General features: G+C 39.5%; 1 protein-coding gene across 1 annotated transcript in view; it reads left to right on the forward strand.

Annotated features, from left to right (window-relative positions):
• Window positions 1–23,425, forward strand: part of alk (ALK receptor tyrosine kinase) — a 581,112-nt gene that overhangs the window by 256,869 nt on the left and 300,818 nt on the right. Inside the window, exon 3 of the mRNA XM_084742736.1 lies at window positions 1,648–1,800. Coding sequence (XP_084598862.1) covers window positions 1,648–1,800 — 153 coding nt within the window. The remainder of the gene's footprint in view (window positions 1–1,647; window positions 1,801–23,425) is intronic.

Genomic DNA, 23,425 nt, shown 5'->3' on the forward strand with positions numbered 1-23,425 from the left:
TGTGACTGGAGTTTAGTAATTGCAGTATGATAGCCCCTGTTGGAATATAAACTGATCAGCCTCAACATTAAAACCATTGACGGATGAAGTGATTTATATTGATCATCTTGTTATAAAGGCATCTTTTAAGGGGTGGGTTACATTAGGCAGCAAGTGATCAGTCGGTTCTTCAAGTTACTGTGTTGGAAGCAAGAAAAATGGCCAAGTGTAAGGATCCAACCCACTCTCATCTCAACTTGCCACACTCAGAGGTTTTGTCATGGCCCCTGAACATCTCATACTGATGAGGAAGCCTTTACCAGCTGTATCAGATGCTGCCACAAAGTCTTATTGGTTTTGGTTTATGGTTAATGTGAAACGGTTGTAGGGTAGGTAAAAAAAAAACAACTACGTGGGTGGGGTTAGGATAAGACAAGTTTTGGGGTTATGAAGTACGTCAGGTTATGTGAGTCACATCACATCACTGAAGTGACTCACAAGACAAAAGTTAGGTGACGTATGTAATGTTATGTACCTTACATACTCCTGCCTGGTGCATCTCTTTAAGACACTAATGGTTCCCATGCACATCTGTGTAAGTTGCAGAGGGGTTGTGACAACACATCAGTGGAATGATACCATGCTGAAGGATCTGAGAGACTTTGACAAGAGCCCGACTGTGATGGTAAGATAACTGGGTCAGAGCATCTCCAAAACAGCTGGTCTTGTGGGGTGTTCATGGTATGCAGTGGTTAGTCCTTACCAAAACTGGTCCAAGGATGGAAAACTGCCAACAGGGTCATTGATGCTTGCGTAAAGCGAAGGCAACTTGTCTGGTCTGATACCACAGAAGACTTTCTATAGCGCAAATTGCTGAAAAAAGTTGATGCTAGCTATGAAAGAAAGGTGTCAGAAAACATAGTGCATTGCAGCTTGCTGCGCATGGGGATGTATAACTGAAGACTGATCAGAATTTCCATGCTGACTGGAAGCTCCTACAATGGCCAGGTGAGCATCAGAACTGGACCATAGAACAATGGAAGAAGGTGGCCTGGTGCTGACAAGGTGATGACTTGGTCTTCAAATTCCCTAAATCTCAATCTGCGAGATATGGTGGAACAAGAAGGCCGATCTATGGAGGCCATACCTCACAACGTACAGGAAATTAAGGATCTGCTGCTAACCTCTCAGTGCCAGATATCACTGGACACCATCAGAGGTCTTGTGGAATCCATTCCTCAACAGATAAGACAGCCCAGTCTCATTCCCAATTAGTTAACTGCCAACGGTTTGTCACTGCCCTTCAGCAACTCACACAATGACTTCAATTAAAACCCATCTGTGGTTGTACAAGATGCACCAGACAATTGACGTAGTATAAAGAGGGAGAAGTCTTTACCCTAGGAGTGCAGAGTTCCAAGTCCCAATCGAAAACCTAAATATGATGTGTTGGGATGTGATAAGGTTGGAGGGGCCTACACAATATTAAAATATTAGGCAGGTGGTTGTAATGTTGTGGCTGATTAGTGTATGTGGAAACTTGTTTTAAAGTATTGCTGGAGAGTTGCTCTATTGATACTTTGTAGTGTTATGCTATTCCCCTAGTAAATATATCAGTGTACCAGCCAAAGACATGTCTCACCGTGCTAATTCCTCTTGTTTTACCAGATCGTAGATGTCCGGGCAATAGCAGAACATGTGACCAGCACATGGAGAGTGTCCCAGAGTTCACATGGAGCATTGTGGCTGCCGGGGACCTGCGGGAGGAAAGGAACGAGAAAACCGAAAAGAAAGCAGGAAGTCCCCAGGGGTGGGAGGAAGGTAAGAATGAAGGTATCATCTTCCCGCATTGCACGGGAATTTCATTTTTCAACAAACTTCCTCAATCTACAGCTCATGTTGACTGCTCATGTTAAACTTGAACGCATCGTCCATTCATTTCTTTAATTTTATTGGTGCTGTGCATTATGGGATACTGCTCTGTTCGCTTTAAGCTACCTGCTTAATTATGTCAGTGCAGCAATGTACTGGAGTTTGATTGCATTAAGCATCACATTTGAATACCAAAACAATGAAGCAGAATGGTACGTTGGCTACTGGGTGCTATTGAGATATTACTTTTCATAAAGTTTTCTCAGGTAAAGAGCTGAATATAGTTTACTGAGCCAGTAGTCTGCGACATCTTGTCGGCCCCTGACTTCAAATCTTCCATATCCTCCAGCATCATTCATTTTCATACCTTGGAAGATGAGAAAACAGTTTCTGTCATCTTATCTCCTGAGGTGATGGTGAAATGGAGGGAGACAGAGGGGTCTATTTATTTCCTTAAATGTTTTTTTTTTTCCTATCATGAGCCACAAGTCTGAGACCAGATGGGTGGAGTGCTGGATGAAATTGGAAAAGTGAAATATATTGAGTGGTAAGAGAAAGGAGTTAGTGTGAGTGGACTGGAGAAATGATTGATGCCAGTCCCGTATATCTCGTTGAAGTTGTAAATGAAGGCAGAGGATGTATGCACGTATGTATGTGTGTGTGTGTATAATTTATGATATGGAGGTAAAAATAGCAACAATTCAATGCTCACTGGTACAAAAAAATAACAGGCAGTCCTTCGATTTCTCTCTGTCATTATCAATTAAGATGACCTGACCTGGATGACCTGGTTCTCCAAATATGCCACATTACTATCTTCATATGTACAAGTTTAAGCTGTACAAATATTTTCACATCACCTTTTAGTCCTGACTTCAAAAATAAGCAACAGGATTTCATATTTTTTGCAATTTGGTGCCCCTACAGTTTATTTCTATTCACTTCAGTTAGCGGCCACACACAGTTAGCTGTACACATGCTTACAATCAAAATCTAGCAAATCATGACAGTAGCTGCTTAGCTTAGCTGGTTAGCTTAGAACTTTGCTAACACAGCCAACTTACTAGTCCAGCAGCAAGCAGTTCAGCTCAGTGACTGTCTTGTAGCCTTTTAATTCGTAAAACTCTTGCCAGCCAATAAAAGCCAGTCCTCCTTTTAATCTTGTTTGGCAGCTTCTTGCCTGGTCACACTCTCTTTTTCGGTTCTCTGTCAACATCCTCTTTGGTCTCTTTGCTTCTGCCTTGACATTGCTTGACACTGAGTATTTTCAGCCACTTGGTAAACTTCTTTATTTGCCATACGGCCAAGTTTACTTGTCTGAAATGGAAAATGTAGTCCTATAAAAAAAAAAGTAAGTAAAACTAAGTGAAAGTCAACAGGGATTTGTGGACTTTTACCTCAGTAAGTTTTAGAATGCAGAACTTTAACTTGTAGTGGATTATTTTCACAGTGGGTTTGTAGTAGTAAGCTTTTGCAAAAGTAGTGAACCTGAATACTTCCTTCTCTGATTAGCACACCCACAGTGTAACTGCATATGTGTGTTAATGGCTGAGCCTTCCCCTTTAAGGAGGGTGGCTTTGTAGGTAACCGGTGTGTGTGAGAAGTTGGTCTAAAGGGGTTTGTTATGAGCTAGCTGGTTAGCAACCACAAGTCAGGCAAGATAATAAAAATGGCCTGAAATCATGATTGTGATTTTTTTTTCCTGCCATGGCTAAAACATAGCAATAACTTGTAGCTGCTAAGTACCTAACTTTGAGCTCACTGGACCGGACAACTCCAGAGTTGACATTTAAAAACCAAGTCAGTGGTGATGGTAAGGGTAATGCTATATAACAGAACAATGCCGGTCTTTTGTGATGGAAAAACAAAACAGCTCATAATTCCATTGTGCACTGTGTTTGGGCTCAAAACAGCCGCACAGTCGCAAACATGGGAAAATACAAGACTTTGCAGTTATTTTTCACTTGCCTGATTGGACAAATGAATGTGGCATCCCACTTGCCTGAAAACTGAGTTTACTTGCCCTGGGCAAGCGTTAATGTCAAGCCCTGCGTGGTGTCTGTACCAGCTGCTAGGCAAGAGTGCATTGCCCGCTTACCTCGGCCCATTTCTGGCATCGTTCTGGCGCCACTCTGGGCCAGTTTCCCCTGCCCCTGTCCCTGGACCTAGAAAAGATCAAAGGCTCCTGAGCTAACACTCCCCCAGGCAGTATGGCTAATTGCAAACTAGCTAACAGCGGCTACATTTAGCAGCAGTTTACTTCACTGTCCATCTGGAAACTTTGTAAATCAGAGGGAAAACAAACAAAAAAAAATCTCCATGAAATATGATCCAGCTTCTCAAAAATTAGTGATATAATTGGTGGTGTGTGTCTTACTGCTGTAAAGAATTACACAATGCAAGAACAGGCATACAGGACGTAGACTGGGGAAGACAGAGTCACCATTTATCCTATTACATGTCAATATAGCTTTAAAATGACTTTGAAGGTGTTTTAAGGTTGAATAGTTTGTTGCTTTAATGTCTCATTAGAAAATTTGTACATGCTTTGGATAAGTATCCATTAACTATTTAATATAATAAGGACATGAAATATTCTCCTTTCCCAGAGAGCAGGATTACTCCCTAGTAAAAACAACATGCAACATTAACAAAACGTGTTTCTCTGCCCACCTAGAGTGATTATTGTTGAGTTCATATTAAGGATGCTAAATCCCCAAGACCAAAAGATTCAATTAAAAATGTATATGATACATATGCATACTGAAGAGATTATCTTTAAAGCTGTGTAATTAAAGGGGACATTAGGCCTTCGCAACTTTCTCTCTGACCCTGTAACAGCCATGGTTGAAGTCATGCATTTATATGTGCCAAAAAAAAAAGATAAGAAAACGAAGCTGATCATGATTGAAGGTAGGCGACGCAGAGTACAAAGGAAATATATGTGCATAATCATGTTCAAGCCCTCACTTAGCCACAATACAGTTGGCGTGTTTTGAATAATTGAGCTGGGCGAGCTGCTGTCTCCACACATTTCACTGGCGCTTGCAATTTAAAAGGGATGGAAATAAGGGATGAATACTTAATGGCTGTGATCTGTGGAATTGCTGGAGCTGTTTTCTACAGTATCTAACTCTTCCACTGTAAGATGTTCAACTTTTGAGCTTGTAAACAGTGTTTCTTTTATCCAGAGATGATCCGGTAGTTAGCGTTCAGTTGTGCAGACACAAGCTGAAGAATCACTGAGGTTACCTCGATCAAGCGCACGTCCAGTGACCATAAAAAGGAGGCTTATCCGTGCTTTGTGTTGATGCATCTATGCCGCATATAGCAGCCCTATCTGCTAGAGATTATGTTTATATGCAACTGATGTGCAAGAGCAAATATGCTTGTGAGGAAAATGTAATGCCGACAGAAATACTTTTCTATTAAAGACTGTAAACAAAGAAGTAAGCTTTTCTTTTAAACACATCCTACATGTTAGAAAACACAGGGGACTATGCAGTTCTGAATTATGGTGTTTGACCAGTTCATGATTTCTCTGTACAATAATTCTTTGGTGCACCTGAAACATGTGTCAGCGACATGCCGGGGCCATTGTCCTCCAACACTCTATAAGCCCCACACACCGACACACAAACAGCATTTTAATCATTCAATTCAAATCATTCAAATGTGACTGGGTGGTTAATAACACGTTTCTGTGCTGTGACAAACTCAGAACACATTTATTGCTGCCTTACACAATCTTTAACATATGGAGGGAATGTATTTGACAAGTCACAAAAATGTCACTGACAAGGTGTTTAATTTGTTTTCCGACAAGGTAATCTCAGAATACAGCAGCCACTCATAGCGGCTGCGATGTTATTTTCTCCAACTCAACATTAGAACATTTAGAATAGTTTGTTATTTATTTAGATTTTTTTTTCCACACCACATGAAGTAAATTCCCTCCCTTTCCCCACTCAAACTTGTCCCTGCAACCTGCAGCCTGTCGGTCTGTCACCAGGGCAACGCTGTTCTTTATGTTGCAGATGTAGCACACGTGGCATCCTTTCTGTTATGTTGTTGCCAACATTATCACCACTGTGCTCACATACTGTAACCCTAACCCTAACCCCTAATTATTAATCCTATGCAATTCGTGAATATTAGAATTTTTTTTCCATTGTAGCTTTTCTATCTTATTTCCACATTAAACTACCAAGCTGTCCACCGAAATCCCTAACTTTACCTGACAGCACTAGCATTGATGACATACGTTACTCACGTGACACTCACCAGGTGTAGCTAGTTGCCATGGAACCAGTAGCTTTCTGTGAGTTGTGATTCCTAACCTGACAGATGCTCCTCGGGGGGGGGGGGGGGCAGTTTGCTGCAGTAGTATATTAAATGTTGGCCATTGAGCATTTTAATATAATGCATGCATTTCATGTTACATTCAGGGGCCGCAGGAAAAGTGTCTGAGGGCCCGTGGGCTGCATTTTGAGCACTGCAAAGAATAAAACCGTGTCAGTGCTGCCACTGCTTGAACTAAGGTTGCCACAGTGGGTGTCTGCAATATTGAATTTGTTCATAACCCATATAGATCACATTACAATTTGGCGGTGATTCATTTTTGTGATGAATGTGTGAAATGAAATGTGGGTTTAATGCGCATATTGTCAGTCATTATCCTGATGTCCCCGGCCATCACTGGCATGTGACTGCAGCTCACAGTGCACCCTGCTCCTGCTTCCCTAAGGCTGATGTGTGGGGGCGGTTAGCCATATTAGCACTCTGGGTAAAGTAAGTAATGAGAACAGCATGAGGCAACGGTGCCCTTGGCACAGCAATTAGCATAAAAGACAATGCTTAACATTTAGATCAAGAAAAATCACAGCGGTGATCTTGGATTGGTTTGACACTTGAGCTCTTTCTATTGTGAGAGGGCACCGTGAAGTGTTTCTCCATGGCGGCTGACTAACAGGTGGTGACACGCAGCAGCAACTGTTGAGGGAGGTAAAGCTCGAGCAATATACATCCACTCAATCAAAACATGCAAAAAAGATCTCAGCTCCAAACGCTTCTTCTGTGACACTAATCGAGTTGATTGAGAATGAGTCACCTCTGTCGAGTGCGATCTGGAGAGATTTTGAATCAGGACACTGTGGAAGAGGCGAAACAAAGACAGAAAATTATTTGAATGTGTTTGGCTTCTCCTGCGGCCTTTTCAGCACAGAGCAGGTCATCTCAATTCCATGTCTGCCCCAAGTGTCTCCTGCCAAAGACACTGTGAATATGATTACACATTGATTTCTCGCTCTCACACACAGAATAGAGAGGCATGAGTTGGAGCTGGGAGCTGACTGGCAGGAGGAGATATCCAGTAGGACGCTGTTTGCTGGAGCCGATGATTTGTTTGTTTGTAATAGAGTGGCCCCAAGGCTGTCTGTCATCTGCCAACCCAGGGAGTCATCTGGATTTTCTTAGCTGGGTTGAGCATTACAGGATTCAGGATGAAAAAAGGCAGAATGCAGAGGGAGCTGCGGCTTACAGAAGCTAATGTTCTTATCCTACAGTGGTTTTAATGTTCGCAGTTAAGGCGAACACTGGCAGCATTGATCTCATTCTTTGCATTTAAAACAGTAGCTTCACCAGCTGTCGCAGCCTTTGAAGGAGCCGTATATCTGGAATGAGCATGCATCTGAAAAACGACAAATAAAAAAGTGCATCTTCAATGAAGCACTTTGAACTATGACTCTGAAATGAAACCATGACTTAAAAGAGGAATCTGTAATAAATTTACTGTAATAAATCGTAAAAAGACCATGCTGTGTCATCAGAGATCAAGGAAATGTTAAGTTGGAATATCGATTTCTTTGACATCAGTGCTGCAGTGGTGTCCCCCTTTGAAATTGCTCTTTTCCAAGCTGTAATGACTGTTATTGTGTGCCTGTTTCACATTACTTAGAGCTTAAATTAAAGGGATAATTCACCCAGAAATGTAAATTCAGTCATTATCTACTCACCCTCATGCTGATTGAGGGTCAGGTTTAGTTTTTTAGTCCACAAAACACTGCTCCCTTTAATGCCGAATGTTCACTGAATGATTAAGTGTCTGTTTATGAGTTGTGAGAAATCATTACTAATCTTGTAAAAGCCACAGATGTTTGTAACGATTAAACTGAGCATTATGTTAATGGAGTCTGGCAGGCAGTGAGACAGGGAGCCACTTAACTGCACTACTTAAATTAAATGTGTGTTTTTGGAATAAGTAACTTTACATCGACAGGCAACTGGACGCATAAACACCTGATCAACCTATAGCTTAGAACTCAACATCATCAATTTACAATGTTGCACATATTCTGCACTCTTGCAGAGCTCCTGCGGACTGCAGATCTTCCCTGAGTCTGGAGGGGGGTGGGGGTAAACAGCTCGCTTCAACCATAGATTGTGCATTAAATAGTATTTCACTCTACTTATTATACAGCCTATGGCTCCAACTCGCTATTTGGATTGCAGCACTCATTTTTGCACTTGTAATTGCTACATAACTCTCCTCTCTGGCAAATGCCTGTTAGAGTCATGTATATGTTATCAAATTACAGCTAGTATTCTATATTATGTGTTAAATCAGAGTTTCCCAAAGTGGGATGCACCAGCTGCCTCTAAGGGGAGTGCAAGAAGAAAAATATAATGGCCATGTAATGGTAATTTTTGTATTCTTGTTATTACAACTGTGTTACTGAGCCTACTCGCACATGTCTCTGTTTAATTCAGATTGTTGCAATATATTTAGTAGCATCTGAATGCACCACTTTCACCATTGCAACAGCTAAAAAGAGGCTCTGTTGCTTTTTTTTGAAGAGGCAGAAGATTATGGGAGCATCAACCTGGTTGGGATGAAGAAGGGGGTGCATGGCCTAAAAAGTTTGGGAGCCGCTGTGTTACATAATTTTGCCTACATTAAAGTGAAACTGTGCACTTTGAATATGTGGCTTAGTATAAGGTATTAAAAAACCATGAAAGCAAACCAAAGCACTGAATTTTGGCAATGGAAATTGTCTGCTGTAGGATGGTCCAATAATAATGTCATTCCCAGACTGGGCTTGACTTTGCTGTAGTACAGTGATACAAAAAACGAAAGATTTAATCAATGAATGTCGTAATGTTGTAAGCTGAATAGGTTATCCAGTGGTGGGCTCAGGCTGTCTGAGGGGCGAGGGTGAAAAAATGAAAAGGGCACCAGCATCCAACAAGTCGTGATGCACATTATCATGTTTCATCCACTGAAAAAGCACCTTAGAGGGCACTTTATCATGGGTTGCCCTCTGAAAGAGCATCCTAGAGAGCACTTTATTATGTATCGTCCACTGGAATTCCAACCTAGAGGGTACTTCATCATGTTTTGTTAACTGGAAGGGCGCCCTAGAATGAACTTTTTCACGTTGTCTTGGGCACTGGGCCATTCTAGAGAGCACTTCATCAGGTTTTGTCCACTAAACTGCCAACCCTTTAAAGTACCTATCTTGTTTCGTCCTGGTCAGCCTACCATAAGGGCACCCAAGAGGGTACTTTTGTGAGGTTTTCATTTTTTAAAAATATTGGGGCATGGGGGGAGGGGGGGCGCAACCAAATATTATGCATTAGTGCCTACTTGTGGACAACACACAAAGTGGTTTTATCTATGTACCATTTAATTTTTATAACAACCAGTATTACTAATTCACATATACTCTTAAAACACAAGTGGGTAGGATTAGTGGCATCTAGTGGTGAGGTTGTTGATTGCACTCACCTCACCCTCCCCTTCCAAGCGGACGAGAGACAAATGAATCAGTGGTTGCAAAAATTCAAAAGAGCCAGTGTTTGGTTTGTCCACTCTGGGCAACTGTAGAAACATGGCCGTTCAACATCATGAACTCAATGGAAGAGGACCCACACCCCTGTAGATGTAAAGGGCTCATTCTCCATTAACAAAAACATAACTATTCTTCGTGTAAGATGATTATACATGAATGAAAACCTACCTATTAATATTATATTCCATTCCAGCCGTAATCTGCCAATAAATTCCCCTGAATCTTACACAGTGGACCTTTAATCAGAGCAGTGGGAATGGTATTGAGTACTGAAATTTCATCTGCAGCCCTCGGGTACTAAATTTGGTGCAAGAAAGCTCTTTCAGTGGTTGCCAGGTCTACACACATGTGCAAAAACACCCACACATGAAGGAAGTATGGCAACTGTTCTATAAGGCTGGTTGGCATAAGGTTTGTTTTTGGTGAACTTGACGAACACAGTAAATTGAAGACGAGTAACTTCTCAGGCCATTATGAGAAGGCACAGTTGTGTTGTTTTGGCTCAGTCACTATGAAAGAGTAAGCAGCACCATGGGGCAAAGCAAATGCTGCAGATGTTGGACACTTGAACTTAGCCGCCCACAAACTTTAAAGTACCTGTTTTTCAGTGCCTCTGTGAGGCCCTCTGGGAATACCTTCCTCAGCCCTTTCATAATGACGGAAAGACCTCGGTTGACTCTGTCCTTGCACAGTCCAGAAGACATAAATTGGTAAGGAACACTACAGGTAATCCTTATTTATTAGAAGTTCCACATGAAGTTTCTCAAAGTTTGATTCAAAAGAAGCCAGAAGAAAATTTGTCACAGCACTTTCACCTCTACCCAGTGAGATTACATCTAGACAGATCAATGGTCCACTCACCACGCAGACAGGAAAGCCATCCAAGGCCTTTTCTGCACCCAACCCTTCTTATCTGAGCAAATGATTATGAACCATTACCTTTGGATGAGAGGCAATTTGTTCTACTTATCTATTTTGGAGCTGAAACATAATAGCCCTGGCAAGACAATGCTCTGGGTTTGGCCATTCCTTCTGCAACCTGACCTCTTAAGCATGGCAAAAACCAAGACACGGGAGAGATTGCCACCTCTATGACAACACACTCAACCAGTCAGACCTGTGTGTGTCTGGGACTTAAAAAAAGAACAGCAAGGCATTAAGAATTGAACAGTTGTCTTACAAGTAGGAAACAAAACTCACCGAGCAAGCATTTCTCACCTAGACCTCATACACTGAAACTTTTGACCCATGGCCTTTTGTCCGTAACAAATCTTCCTGTCATGTATGTTTCAGAAGACACATCCTCACTTCTGAAAGTTAAAGACGTGTGGGGCAAGAATCCCAGTGTTTTGTTCAATGCTCTGGACCAGAAGTGCTTGAAATGTGCTGCAGCTCCTAACATAATGCCAGTCCAGTCCATATGGAGACAGAACAACAGCTGTGATATATATTTCTCATTATTGTATAATATATTACTTTTCTTGAAATTTTATAGCCTGGGAAGCACAGGAATCTGCCGAGCTCCTGTTTTCATTTGTTCTGGCAGATCCGTCTGTCCACCCCTTCCATTCAGACAGAATTCCACCAGCCATGGATCTGGCTGTGCCAATCACAACCATTTATTTAATATGAGGACAGGTTCTATAGGATGATTTATAGGGAAGAGTCACACATTTCACTGCTCTTATTGGCTGTAGATCTATCCAGTTGACCCTTCTTAAGTCCTGCCCCTTTTTGCTCTGTGCTCCAGTAACAGTTCGGCAAACTTGGTACCCAGTGGAACCTCAAATAACTTCACCATTTCCTCCACTTAGATATGTGCTAGCTCATCTATGTTGAAAAGAAAACTAAATTTTGAAGATGGTTAGAATGTTGTTGGATGATCTGTAGCAGCAAGATATACAGGTATGTTTGCTAATGTTAGTAAAACACTAGCTAACTAGCTAGCTAACAATTGATTTAGGTTAGTTAGCTTGTTAAGCAGTATATTGCTATCATTAACTATCAGAACTAAGATGAGCCAGACCTATTCACATTTGCAAATTGGTCTAGCAATGCCAGGCTAACATCAACATCAACACTGACTTTGCAGGCCTCCAGAGACAATACGGTCAGCCAATCCTTGTGTACGATCAGAACAAAAGACTAAGTAATTGCTACAAGATAGAGAATAGAGAATGTGTAGGCTAACAACAAATAGGAAGGAAACTAAATGTTTGTGACTGAACCTCAAATTGAAAACTCATGTCTCTTTTTTTTCTTTTCCTATGTTGTTTTGTTTTGGTGTCACTGGTTGAAGAGAAATTAATTCATTAAAACCAAGTCAGGAAAAGATATCTCCCACATTGTTGATGTGTTCAATGTCCCCGCCACATGAGTTCCAAATCCCCTCGCCTCCCCATGGAACCAGGAAGCATGCTATTAAGAATGCTGCTCGTACCTGGGGGACCAAAAATGCTTTGAATAATATCACTGAAGAACGTACCTGCAGATATAAACAGTGTAAGTTAAATGTATAACGAGGCCGCTCACTCATTTCCAGAGGGAGTCATTGTGACATCAAATGAAATATATCAGCACAATTTGTTGCATTGTGTTCTTGCCTCCAGTTAACAGCTCATCTCATGTTGCGCGCATGCATTTTAACAGTGGGGAGTCACTCAGTCATTAGGAGGAGATTAGGGGGAGATAATGGGCTATAACATACAGAGCACAGCAGCGGTCTGATGTCAAAGAAGGGCAGAGCACCTTATGCAGATTAGTGGTAAATGAGTAGGATGCACTTTACACTGAAAAGCCTCTTGATACAGGAGGAGAATACCTTAGGGAAATGCAGTTTCTACAGAGGAAGCTATTCTAAGAGAGGTGATGCTCCGATTAGCATGGTAACAAGTGAATATCTCAGCTGGTGTTGGAGGTTAAGGGGCCTGGTAACCTGATGGGTCAGTGCATGAAAAAAAACACGCCACCCTAATCATGTATGGAGTAAAAGTGCTGCGGCACTGACCTCTGTGGGTTTAAATTCTAAGTTCTTTCGCACTTCTAACCACTGCAGTTGTTCAGGTGTGGTCGGCCTTAACTGTGTGTGCTGGACTGAACAGTGTGGAGACAGCTGCCTCACACATACTGTCCTGTTACTTCAGGTCATCACTCGATCAGCAGTATAGACTAGCTAGTAGACATGGAGGACTACAAGTGTCATAATAAAAGTAAAAAGAATTGTATTAGTTAAAAACTAACTGCACAGTAAAAATAGGCAATAATAGACTTGCTTATAAATTAATGTATCATTCTGTAAAATTATTATACAAAGTCATTGTTTGATATTTTAATGGGAAATAAAGAGGAATTATAAAAGAAACATACAAATGAGACATTAATCTATCAATTAATGAAAACATGCATTTACAATTTCTTTTAAAAAAACAGTCATCAGCCAAGTACATTGTTTAAAAATACATAAATTAATAAATAAATAATGATATTAAAAATGTAAACTGAACTAATTGTACAATAAAAATATGCAATAATACATTCGTTCACAAATTATTTTATATATTCACTAGATACAAATCAATAATGAACTAATTCAAATGAGAAAGGATTTACACAAACAGGATACAGCAGTCAATAAGCACATCATTTAAAAAATACATTTAAAAAATCATGAATAAATAATGCTATTTGGAAAATCTATTTGAAAATGCAGCTTAAAAAAAATCCTTATCTCGATTAACAAATTGACTTAAGAATTCAGACTTTAATCAGGTATTTCCTTCCCCCGGCACGTCCATTTCCCTGCTGCTTTTCCTTTTCTTATTAGTTCTGCAGTTTGCTTAGTCATTTAACATCTCCTTTATATGGAGGACCACAAGTGACTGAAATAGTCATAAAATATTGAATTAACAAATTATTAAAACAAAAACAAAAAAAGTTTGTTTTAATTTATTCATCAATAAATAAATAGACAAAAGCACAAAGTAAATTATTATTTGATATTTGAAATTATAAAAGGAATTTACAAATGAAATATTAATTCATCAATAAATAGTTTAGATTAGAAAATACATGACAAATTACAAAAATAACATGAAATCGTCAATAAGTGCATCAATTAAAATGCATTAATGAATTCATAAGTAAATAATGAAATTTTAAAAATCTATTTGAACATATAGGTAAAATAGATAAATGACTGGATTCATAAATTAAATCAAAAATACAGATGATATTCAGGCTTTTAAAAGGGCACTTTCCTTTCATATTTGCAATTCTATTTCTCTGCTTTTCTTTCGTCAGATATTCGCTGAGTTTTTTAACATCTCTTTTTAGCCTTTCTGTGATATTCTGAGGTAAAGCCATGCAAATTAGCAACAAGCTCTCTTGGTTAGAGAGCTGCATCCCAAGTGTCATGGGTGGCTATGAACTGAAAATAACTGTTGTAGACATAGCAGACAAATGCAGCCTATTCCCCGATTGTCACCTGACCTTAATGCTACCACAAGACAGTTCAGGTGATGTGAGTTAGCTTTTCATCATAGCATAATATAAACTGTTCATCATAATTACTTATTAACTGTGGAAAAGCTTTGTTTATATCTATAGCCACCATCTTCGGTCTTCATCTAATGTCTAACCCAAGGCAAATAAAATGTATCTTACATGTAGCAGCCCTAGTTATTGCTGCCCTCTGGTGGTTGGGAGTATTAATGACTCATGTCAGTGATAATGGGTACAATGATAGATAAGAATTTCAGTTTTCACTAAAATAATATAGCTACAATAAAATATTATAGCTGTGTGGATTAATGAGAGAATTTTATATGCAGTAATTGATATAATAATTCAGTTACTTTTGAGAAAGTAACTAGAAATTGTAACTAATTACTAACTTGCCTTGAGACACTTGTGGTCTTTTATAAACAGTGGACTATTAGAGCAAGACATGCAACATTGCATGTGAAATTACCCTCCTCCAGCCAAACTGAGAGGAATGGCAGATGCCGTGTCTGAAGTTGGAACCCGGGAATCCCTCCAGTCTTTTTTTCTTTCAACCTTCATTTCTGGGAACATCAGCCCACTTGTTACCTCACTGCTAATGAGCTGCTATAGATTAACCGGGCTGCTTTTCTCGTTTCATCAATGATTAAACCTTGAGGGCTTTCCTGAACCTAGAGGTTACTGCATCACGAAGACCCGAGAGACGCTGAACGACCAGTTTCGCATGCACCTTCTAACCTTAACGGCCCCAGCACACTCGCCACATCCCCTCAGTCTTTGTTGTCGGGTACCGGAGGCTGTCAGAGGACCTGATGACTGTTCGTTGTTGATCCAGCAAACAGCCAACCTTCAACCCAGCTTCTTTAATGAGCTGCCCTGCACTCCAGAAGCAAGGTCAACAGAATGTATCGGCACTACATTGAGCTCATCACTTTTTTCTTGTTGTGTTGCTCTGGTACTTTGATTGACTGAAGTTGTACCTTAATTACCTTGGATGTCATGAATGCAACAAGAAACTTGTGTGTGCCCATTGGGAAGCTGATATTTTTCTTGTAATTGTAGATTCATGGAATCGCAGGCTAAATTACATGTTGCTGCTATGAAACACTGAAAGAAAACACACAATTTAGCATCCAACCTTTCATGTATCTTTCTGCGGCCTTCATACATTGATCAGCTCTTCACTCCAACAGGGGCTGACACTCCTCAAGGCAAACGATCTCCGGGGATAATAATTACCTGTGTGAGCTATGGAGACACTGTCATTCTCCATTCTCTCACTCTCTCTCGTGTTTAATGAACTACAGTTAAAAGACAAATAAAACAGAGGGAAGCAATTACGAGTACAGCGTACCTTTCAAAGACAGAGAAAAAAAAATCTCATTATCCCAGCGTTCATTCTGATGTAATTAGGATACAGTCTGTAGACTATCCAATTAGTATTCCTGTGCTGCGCTGCTCACGTCTCTTCCAAAGCATGTCTATTGTGTACATATGTTCTGTATGTGTGTATTGTTTTGTAACTGAGCCAACTGCCAGTGGTTTCAATTGTCATAAGTGCCTTAAGGGGGTAGGAACATAGAATTATCCAAGCAATCTGTCTTTGCTGTCCCTGGTGATATGCATTATTAAGTCATTATAAAATGTCTACTTTGTCAGAAAATTCAGTGCATGGTGGCAAACATTACACAACACTCAGCATGATGACAGCATGTTGAAATGATCGTGTCCCTTTTTGTGCCATGCATGAACCTTGCCTTACCAAACTAATTTATAAAAGCAACTTAGTCCTAAATCTCTTATTTAATTTTCTATTTCTAAGTGGTGTTATAAATGGCTGCAGGCCAAAAATCCTTGAGTAGACCTACAACCAATCAACAAAACGTGACCTACAACCAGTCAGAGGAACGAGATGTGACATGGCTGCTGCATGACACATGCAAGTTGGGGCAGTCCTTGGTCTGTTTTCAAGCAGGGAAAAAATGGCTTCCTTGTCTTAAATTTTATGAAATAACAGCCAAACTGTATGCTGAAATGTTTTTGATAACATTTGAGGCAGGAAATATTCATTTTGATCAGGACTGCTTAGTTTAACTGTTTGATGTGAGTTTCATGAGCCTAGCTTGGCATTATGGCAGTCGCCATCTTAGGCTTTTGCAGCCAGATCATGTGCAGTTCTGGCGAGAGCGTAAAGAGCTGAAGGCTCTGTGACTTGGCTGGTGCTTGGTTTTGGCTTGTCCATTTAGCAGGAAATAATGGCCTGCCTGCCCGCCATGTTTCTCATATTACTAAAACTTACACTAAAATATGTTTATGAAAAAAGAGAAATGCAGTAACAGAATATCAATCCATATTTTTTCAACACTGCCTAGTAGATTTGCCTACAGTTTGATCTATTAGTCTATTAGAGTCTATTAGAAATCAGAAATGCTCTGGCAACCACCTGGCCACAATCTTTCTCATATTACAGCTAAACAGTGCACTAAAATGTTCCTTAAAATATTTTAGGTAAGAAATTTCTGGAGCTCTGTATTTTACACTGGACACACTTATTGAAATGACTTGTAAATCACAAAGTAGCCACGCCCAAAATCATACCCTGCTTTATTGTCTGTTTTACTCTAAATTGGATTATAATTTACAAAATGAGCATCATGCTGGATACAAGAAGACTTGAAACTTACGAATGAGACTATAAACTCATTAGGAAGTTATTTACTGAGATCACAAATCTAACGAGAAGTAGTCATTTTCTCACAATCTGACCTATTTTTGGAACCAGTTGAGTCACCCCCTTCTGGCCATTAGAAAGAATGCATGTTTTAGGCACTTCTGCATTGGCTTCACTTTTCAGACCTCAAAGCTCTGTCCACTATTTAATAAATGTTCATTCACCGTATCAACACATGCTATATTACAGTTGTGATTGCCCCAAAGAGATCCAGGATGGGTGGAAATCTATCTGAACAGGAGGGTGGTCAGATGTATCCTCCAGAGCAAATGAAACACGAGCTCACAGATTCGTCTGGTTCCCAGGCTAGCCAAGCACTGTTAGGCATTTGGAACCAGAGCAGTCAATTACTCCTGCATTTATTTCCCGTAAGGCCAAAGGAATGCATTTCTTACCATAAGCCTATTTGAAACTGCTGGACACTTCTCACTTAGTCTTGAGTGGATCATTGATCCTAAAAGGTCAGATCGATTGGTTTCTTGAGGTCCAGTGTCTTCCATACTCAATCGCATACCCAGATCCTGCCTGCTGCCAAGATATCTGTCCCAACTCAATCAATCAGCCTATTGATCCTGACCTGAACATGAGGCCAATGACGATGTGTGTGTAATGTTGAAGTAAGCGGGCTCAGGCCCACATTCATCCACAGAATTACCTGGGCTTGGTTAAATTGTGCACTGGAGCTCAACTCATTTGTACAATTGAAGTAAACTCACGCCAGCAGCAGTTCAAGGAACCAAGCTCCTGGAGGCCAAAAGCTGAAGTGAAGTGGTGAAGTGATGCTGGTGCCGAGCGGCGGGGTGTTTGGCGGCTGCAGGTGGGGGGTATGCGGGGCTTCCCAGAATCGCACCACCTGCACTACAGCTGTGTTACGTTTGATTAATTAGGCTCTTTTAATGGTGTCTCCCCGAGGGTTCCTCTTTTGGTGTGAGAGCATCCACAAGATCACACACACTTCAGTCACACACGTAACACGCATACATTAACACACACACACACAACTTTAGACAGTGTGTTGCAGTGCAGGGCTCCCCGTGGCTGTGATCAGACACATTTCTGCTTTCATTTGGGGACCTGCAGAGGTGAGTGGAGGGTCTGATTCATCCTGCATCTTGGACAAGGTTCTTGCTCTGGTTCCCCCGCTGGTCTTTGAAGCACCTCACATCAGAAATTCTTGTGTGTTTCTGAGCTTGCTCACAGTTCTTGCACTTTGTACACTCTTTCCTCCCTTGTTTTTTTTTTTTTTTTTTTTTTACATCAAGCATTGAGAGCAAAGATATAAGACACATAAGCTCGGTTACAAATGTTGCCCCTTTCTGGGTTTAGAAACATTCTTGCTGCAAAATTGTTGCACTCTTTCACTCTTTAGAAATGAAACCCAGATAATGTTAGAGCTCTTCATTTTTAAACCTCTCACCTCTGTTGAAGGCTTATTTGTGCAGTACAGCATCACACATCAAGTCCTCAGGTAGAAACTTAAAAGCATCATCTGCGCTTCAGTTTTACAACTTAGGTCATGTTGTACAATCCTAGAAATAGGACTTCCAAAAGAGTTCTTTATGAAGGGCTGAGGTTCCCAGAACCATTTGCTTCTGAAGAACCCTTTTTTTGAATAGAGGGTTTGTCAAGGGTTCTGCAAAGAACCCTTTTTGGAAGACAGAGTTCTTCTTGAAATCCTTGGATTGTTGAAATCCTTGGATAGCTTTTTCATCAAGGGTTCTTTTTTTATATATATACCATAATATAAAAAGGTTCTTGGTGGAACCCCCTCAGTGTGTTCTAAATAAAATCCATAAAATATAAAAAGGTTCTCTGTAGAACCCTCTGAGTTTGTTCTACATAAAACCCTTAGAATTAAAAAAAATGCTCTCTAGATGAAACCCTTGGAATATGAATAAGTTCACAGTGGAACCACTGAGGTGGGTTCTTGTTAGCATCCTTCGAAGGTGAAAAGGTTCTGGATAAAACCCCCAATGAGGGTTCTGGGTGGAACCATAACACCAATGAAGAGTGGTTCTCTGTAGATTCTCTTTTATGGGGTTCTGGGAGAAACCTTTCACAAGTGGGTCTAGGTATAACCCTTTATGTTTAGTTTGAGGTAGAACTTTCTATAAAGGTTCCAAATGGGAAACATTCCACGAGGAACCAAAAAGGGTTCTCGCATGGGTACAAGCTGAAGAACCCCTTATTGGTCTAGGTAGCATCTTTATTTCTAAGAGTGTAGGTAGAGAGCACATTAAATGAATAAGAAGTCAGGCTGTGACGGCATAGATTTTTTCTTATCTCAGTAACAAAACAACATGTTTCTGCAGGATGCTGGTTGACCTTCACTGCTTTAATAATTACATTTTATCAGACTTTTTTGAAGTATATTGTCACAAGTGTAGCACAGTTCTTTTAAGGAATGGGGCAGTGTGTAAGTGACGGAGTAAAGTGAGGGAGATTGAGCACCAGGCAGTTGGTGGAGCAGAAACTTAAACCTAGCAGTAAGCTGTCAGGCTGGCAGTAAATGTACAGTACAGCTTACAGTAAGAAGCTTCTCACAATCAAGAAAAGTTGTTGTTTCCCAACTGCTAGAAAAGATGATTAATTTAATTCTTTCTCTAACTGCAGACCTTAACAATGTTGGTTCCAATGATACTGTATCCCTTTCAGAAGCTTTATAATCCAGGCTTGAACTGCAGTGTCTTTTTTGGAAACGTAAAATCTTCATATTGGATTGACTCTTCAAAATAAAATTTGCTGTGATGGCGGTAATGAGTTCAACCAGTAATGTGGTTATTGTCAAAGCCCTAATGAGAAGAGATGGACAAAAGGAGGATAACGTAAAAAAAAGTTAATTTGTTCAAACACCAAAGTTTCATAATATCAGAATCCAAACAGAGTGTAAACCAATGTTTGACGCAATCATTTTGAAAATGAAAATTCCGGTTTATTTTCAAGCTGTATGGCAGTGGTGCTCAGAAAACCCTGGCTTCACTTCTGGCCCGCTCAGTGCACAAAGCAGTGTAATAACTCCACCGATAAGAAATGCAGAGGAAGGCAGATAACGGTGCCAAAGACACCACAGACAAATGTCACAGGGAAGAAGAGTAGATTTCATATGTGATCAAGCTTGTAAGGAAGGTAAGATGAAATGCAAAGAGTGGAGGAATGGAAAATGATTTATGACTGCTTTAGTGTTAAGGGTTTATCAAACATAGAAGTCTTCAACATGGGGGAGGAAAGAAAAATGTGGTTGAGAGGTAACCAAAAATGAATGACTGAATTTAGCACCACTAGCTTTACTATCAGTAATTCTGATGTGGCACCAGAGTGGCAGAAAGTCATTAATTTTAAACACTGAAAATAAAAAGAAGTTGTCAGTAAAAGCTAATGAGGGTTTAGAGGCAGTCCTGTCCGCTAGATATAGCATTTATATGCAATTAATTTGCAACAGCAAATACGTTTTGAGGGAAATATGATGCCAAAATATGCTTCCATTAACATAATGAGGAAATGCTAATTAAAGCTACTACAAGGAGTTTTTGGCTAGTTGTGGAACAATCTCAATTTAAAACTGAAGCCTCTGTATGACAAACATAAGAGAACGAGAACATCAATGAGAGAATTTGCTATTTCTTTATAGTGTTCTTAATAGCCGCCATTAATTGATTTTCCTTGAAATCAGATTAAATGAGCCTGTTTGCATTTTCCAAGGCAAAGTTGCAATAAGTTGTACATTAAAGCAGTAAAAAGGAAGAAGGATACAATTACATATAATATTTTGTGGTAATTGCAGAGGAAACACTACCGCTTTTGTCCACAGTGGCCTCCAAAATCAACACAATATGAAAGTTCCTTGTAGTAGCTTTAAACATACAATATGCGCATTCTACCACAAGGGGTCTCTCACATTGAAACGATAACAAAAGACATAATTGGGTGATGTCATGCAGTAGTGAGGGCTCATGGGAGTTCTTTTCCTCAATTTTTAAACAATCACTGTAGCTGATGAAAATCTATCTTACATGTTCTGGGATAAGTTAATACTAAACTTGTATTCACTTTATGTCACATTTGAAAACTTCCCTCCTCACTTCCTGCATATCAGTGACAAGCAACTTGCTAGAAACAGCTAGCAGGAAACACACTCTTACCTTGAAGAAATGGCAGATTTCTTTGTGTTTCAACATTGTTGGAAACATTTGAGATAATGGAAGTAAGTTCACAACTTCACAAAATATATAACAAATACTTAGCACTTTTGGACATTTTATTGTGGAAATGTTACATATTATGGCTTTGATTTATCTGACATCTCACACAAATATTGATACTGAGTTTATCAGGAAAATGGTCACTAACAACGCACAGTGTTTTGTTTGCTGTAGGCCTATACAATGCACTCACAGTGACTACAGCATTATTAAAAAGTCAACAGTAACTTTAGTAAAGATGCAATGATTAATTGACTAATGGATTATTAAATTAATTGTCAACCATTTTGATAATGGGTTAATCAGTTTGAATCATTTTTTAAGAAAAAAAAGGTATGTGAAATGTGAATAATTTTTGGTTTCTTTGGTCCCCTATGATAGTAAACAGTATATTTGGGTTGTGGACAAAACAAGACATTTGAGGATGTCATCTGTGGTTTTGGGAAACACTGATCAACGTGTTTCATCATTTTCTGACATTTTATAGACCAAAGAGCTATTAATCAATTAATCGAGAAAATAATCAACAAATTAATTGACTACGAAAATAATCATTAGTTGCAATCCTAAACTTGGGACATGAGATTTATTAATATTACACCAAAATGATGATCATTCCCTAACTTGAACCCAGGCTCTTTTATTGTCTAAACCCACTCAAAATCACCATATTTCCTTATCTTAACCAAAGACTTTTTATTGTCAAAACCTAACTAAAATCATAATATTTCCCTGTAAAGTGTTACCTAAAATTGCCATATTTCCTCACTTTAATCAAAGCACTTTTGTTGGAGGAGACTGGTCCTGTACTTTGTACGTCTACCGTCCACCCTAACCACCTCCTTGTGAATTATATAAATGTATAATGTCAGGGAAACATTGTCTGTGAATCCAAGCAGGAATTATGTTGACACCACAATATAATTAAGAAAATAATTTAGTAATATACAAACATAAACGTAAGAGACAGGGTTGTTAGAAGGGAAAGAAGGTCAGCTTTATTGTGTACAGTCTTTAAGCGTGTGAAGTGACAGATTGTGTTTGTATAGACTGTATATACTGTTGTGTATCTATCAGCAAGTTCTTTTGTGTGTGTGTTTGAGTGTGTGAAGGTCACAGAGTTTTGCTCATGCTGCTTGAACTCACATCTTCCACTTGTAAAATGTCAAACTGGAGGCGTTCTCTGATTAAAGTTGTGGCAGGCAACTTGCTTTTTGTAGTCACTTGGCAAAAGTTCCATAATAACCTTTGAGCAAAATGTGATTGGAGTCGTCTGAATTGAAACTAGACTTCTTCTCCTCCTCTTGCCTCTGTTTCTCTGTCGAAAAAGTTTGTTTAATATACTTAATTTGATAATTAAATCATGATAACACCATGGTATTTTTGGTATTTAGGTTTATATGCTGTTCAGCTTTTATAAGATATGGTGTAAAATGCACTGATAACCATTTTATTTTATTTTTAACTCATAAGCAGTGAGCCAAAGATGGCAGCAACATAACAAATGGTTGCAGTGCCAGAAAAGACACACCAGGACACAGAAAACAAGCACTGAAATGTAACACAAATGATCAAACAATGAAATGTGACTCACTGTCTTGTATCGAGGAGGCTTATGATAGTTTGGCTTGATAGACTTTTTATGTAAAGTTTGTTGAAATATGCACATTCATTCCTACAAGCTGTGCCACAATGGTACAGTGTTCCCCAGATAAAACACACTTATCTAAAGTTATCAAAAGTTTCCATTTCAAATGGCATACATTTTAAATAGGTGGGGCAATTGAATATTCTACATTAGTACTGTAATAATTTCATTCAAATTTTAAACAATAACTTTTTTTATTACTTACCATTGTGGTACACTGTTGCTTTAAGGTAATGCACCCTGAAGTTTACCGTAAAATATATTTTTTTGAAAATTACTTCACATTATATTTACTTGCTCTATTTTCTGACAAAAAATAAAGCATACCATAGAGGGATATACTACTGTGAAACTGAAGAGATTCTTATATGAAGTGATTGGTGGCATGGTGTAATATTTTTTCAGGTACCACTGCACCTCAGTCACTGCTGAACTGCTTATCAACAGAAGGAACAACTGGTTCCTGCTGATAGTTTCTAAATGTTGGCACGAGTAACTGAAAATTACAGTCATAATGGAAACTTTTTGTTTGAGTTGTTTGTGTTTGGCACAGCAAAGGAAGGATTAAAATTAGTTAGCGGGAAAAAGATCAGCTCTTGACTTTAAAAATGCATTAACGCTGCGCTTCTCTCTGCTGCTGAATTAC

The sequence above is a fragment of the Lutjanus erythropterus genome, chromosome 18 (assembly GCF_056507025.1).
Source record: "Lutjanus erythropterus isolate fLutEry1 chromosome 18, fLutEry1.hap2, whole genome shotgun sequence".
In the NCBI taxonomy this organism is placed as follows: Eukaryota; Metazoa; Chordata; class Actinopteri; order Lutjaniformes; family Lutjanidae; genus Lutjanus; species Lutjanus erythropterus.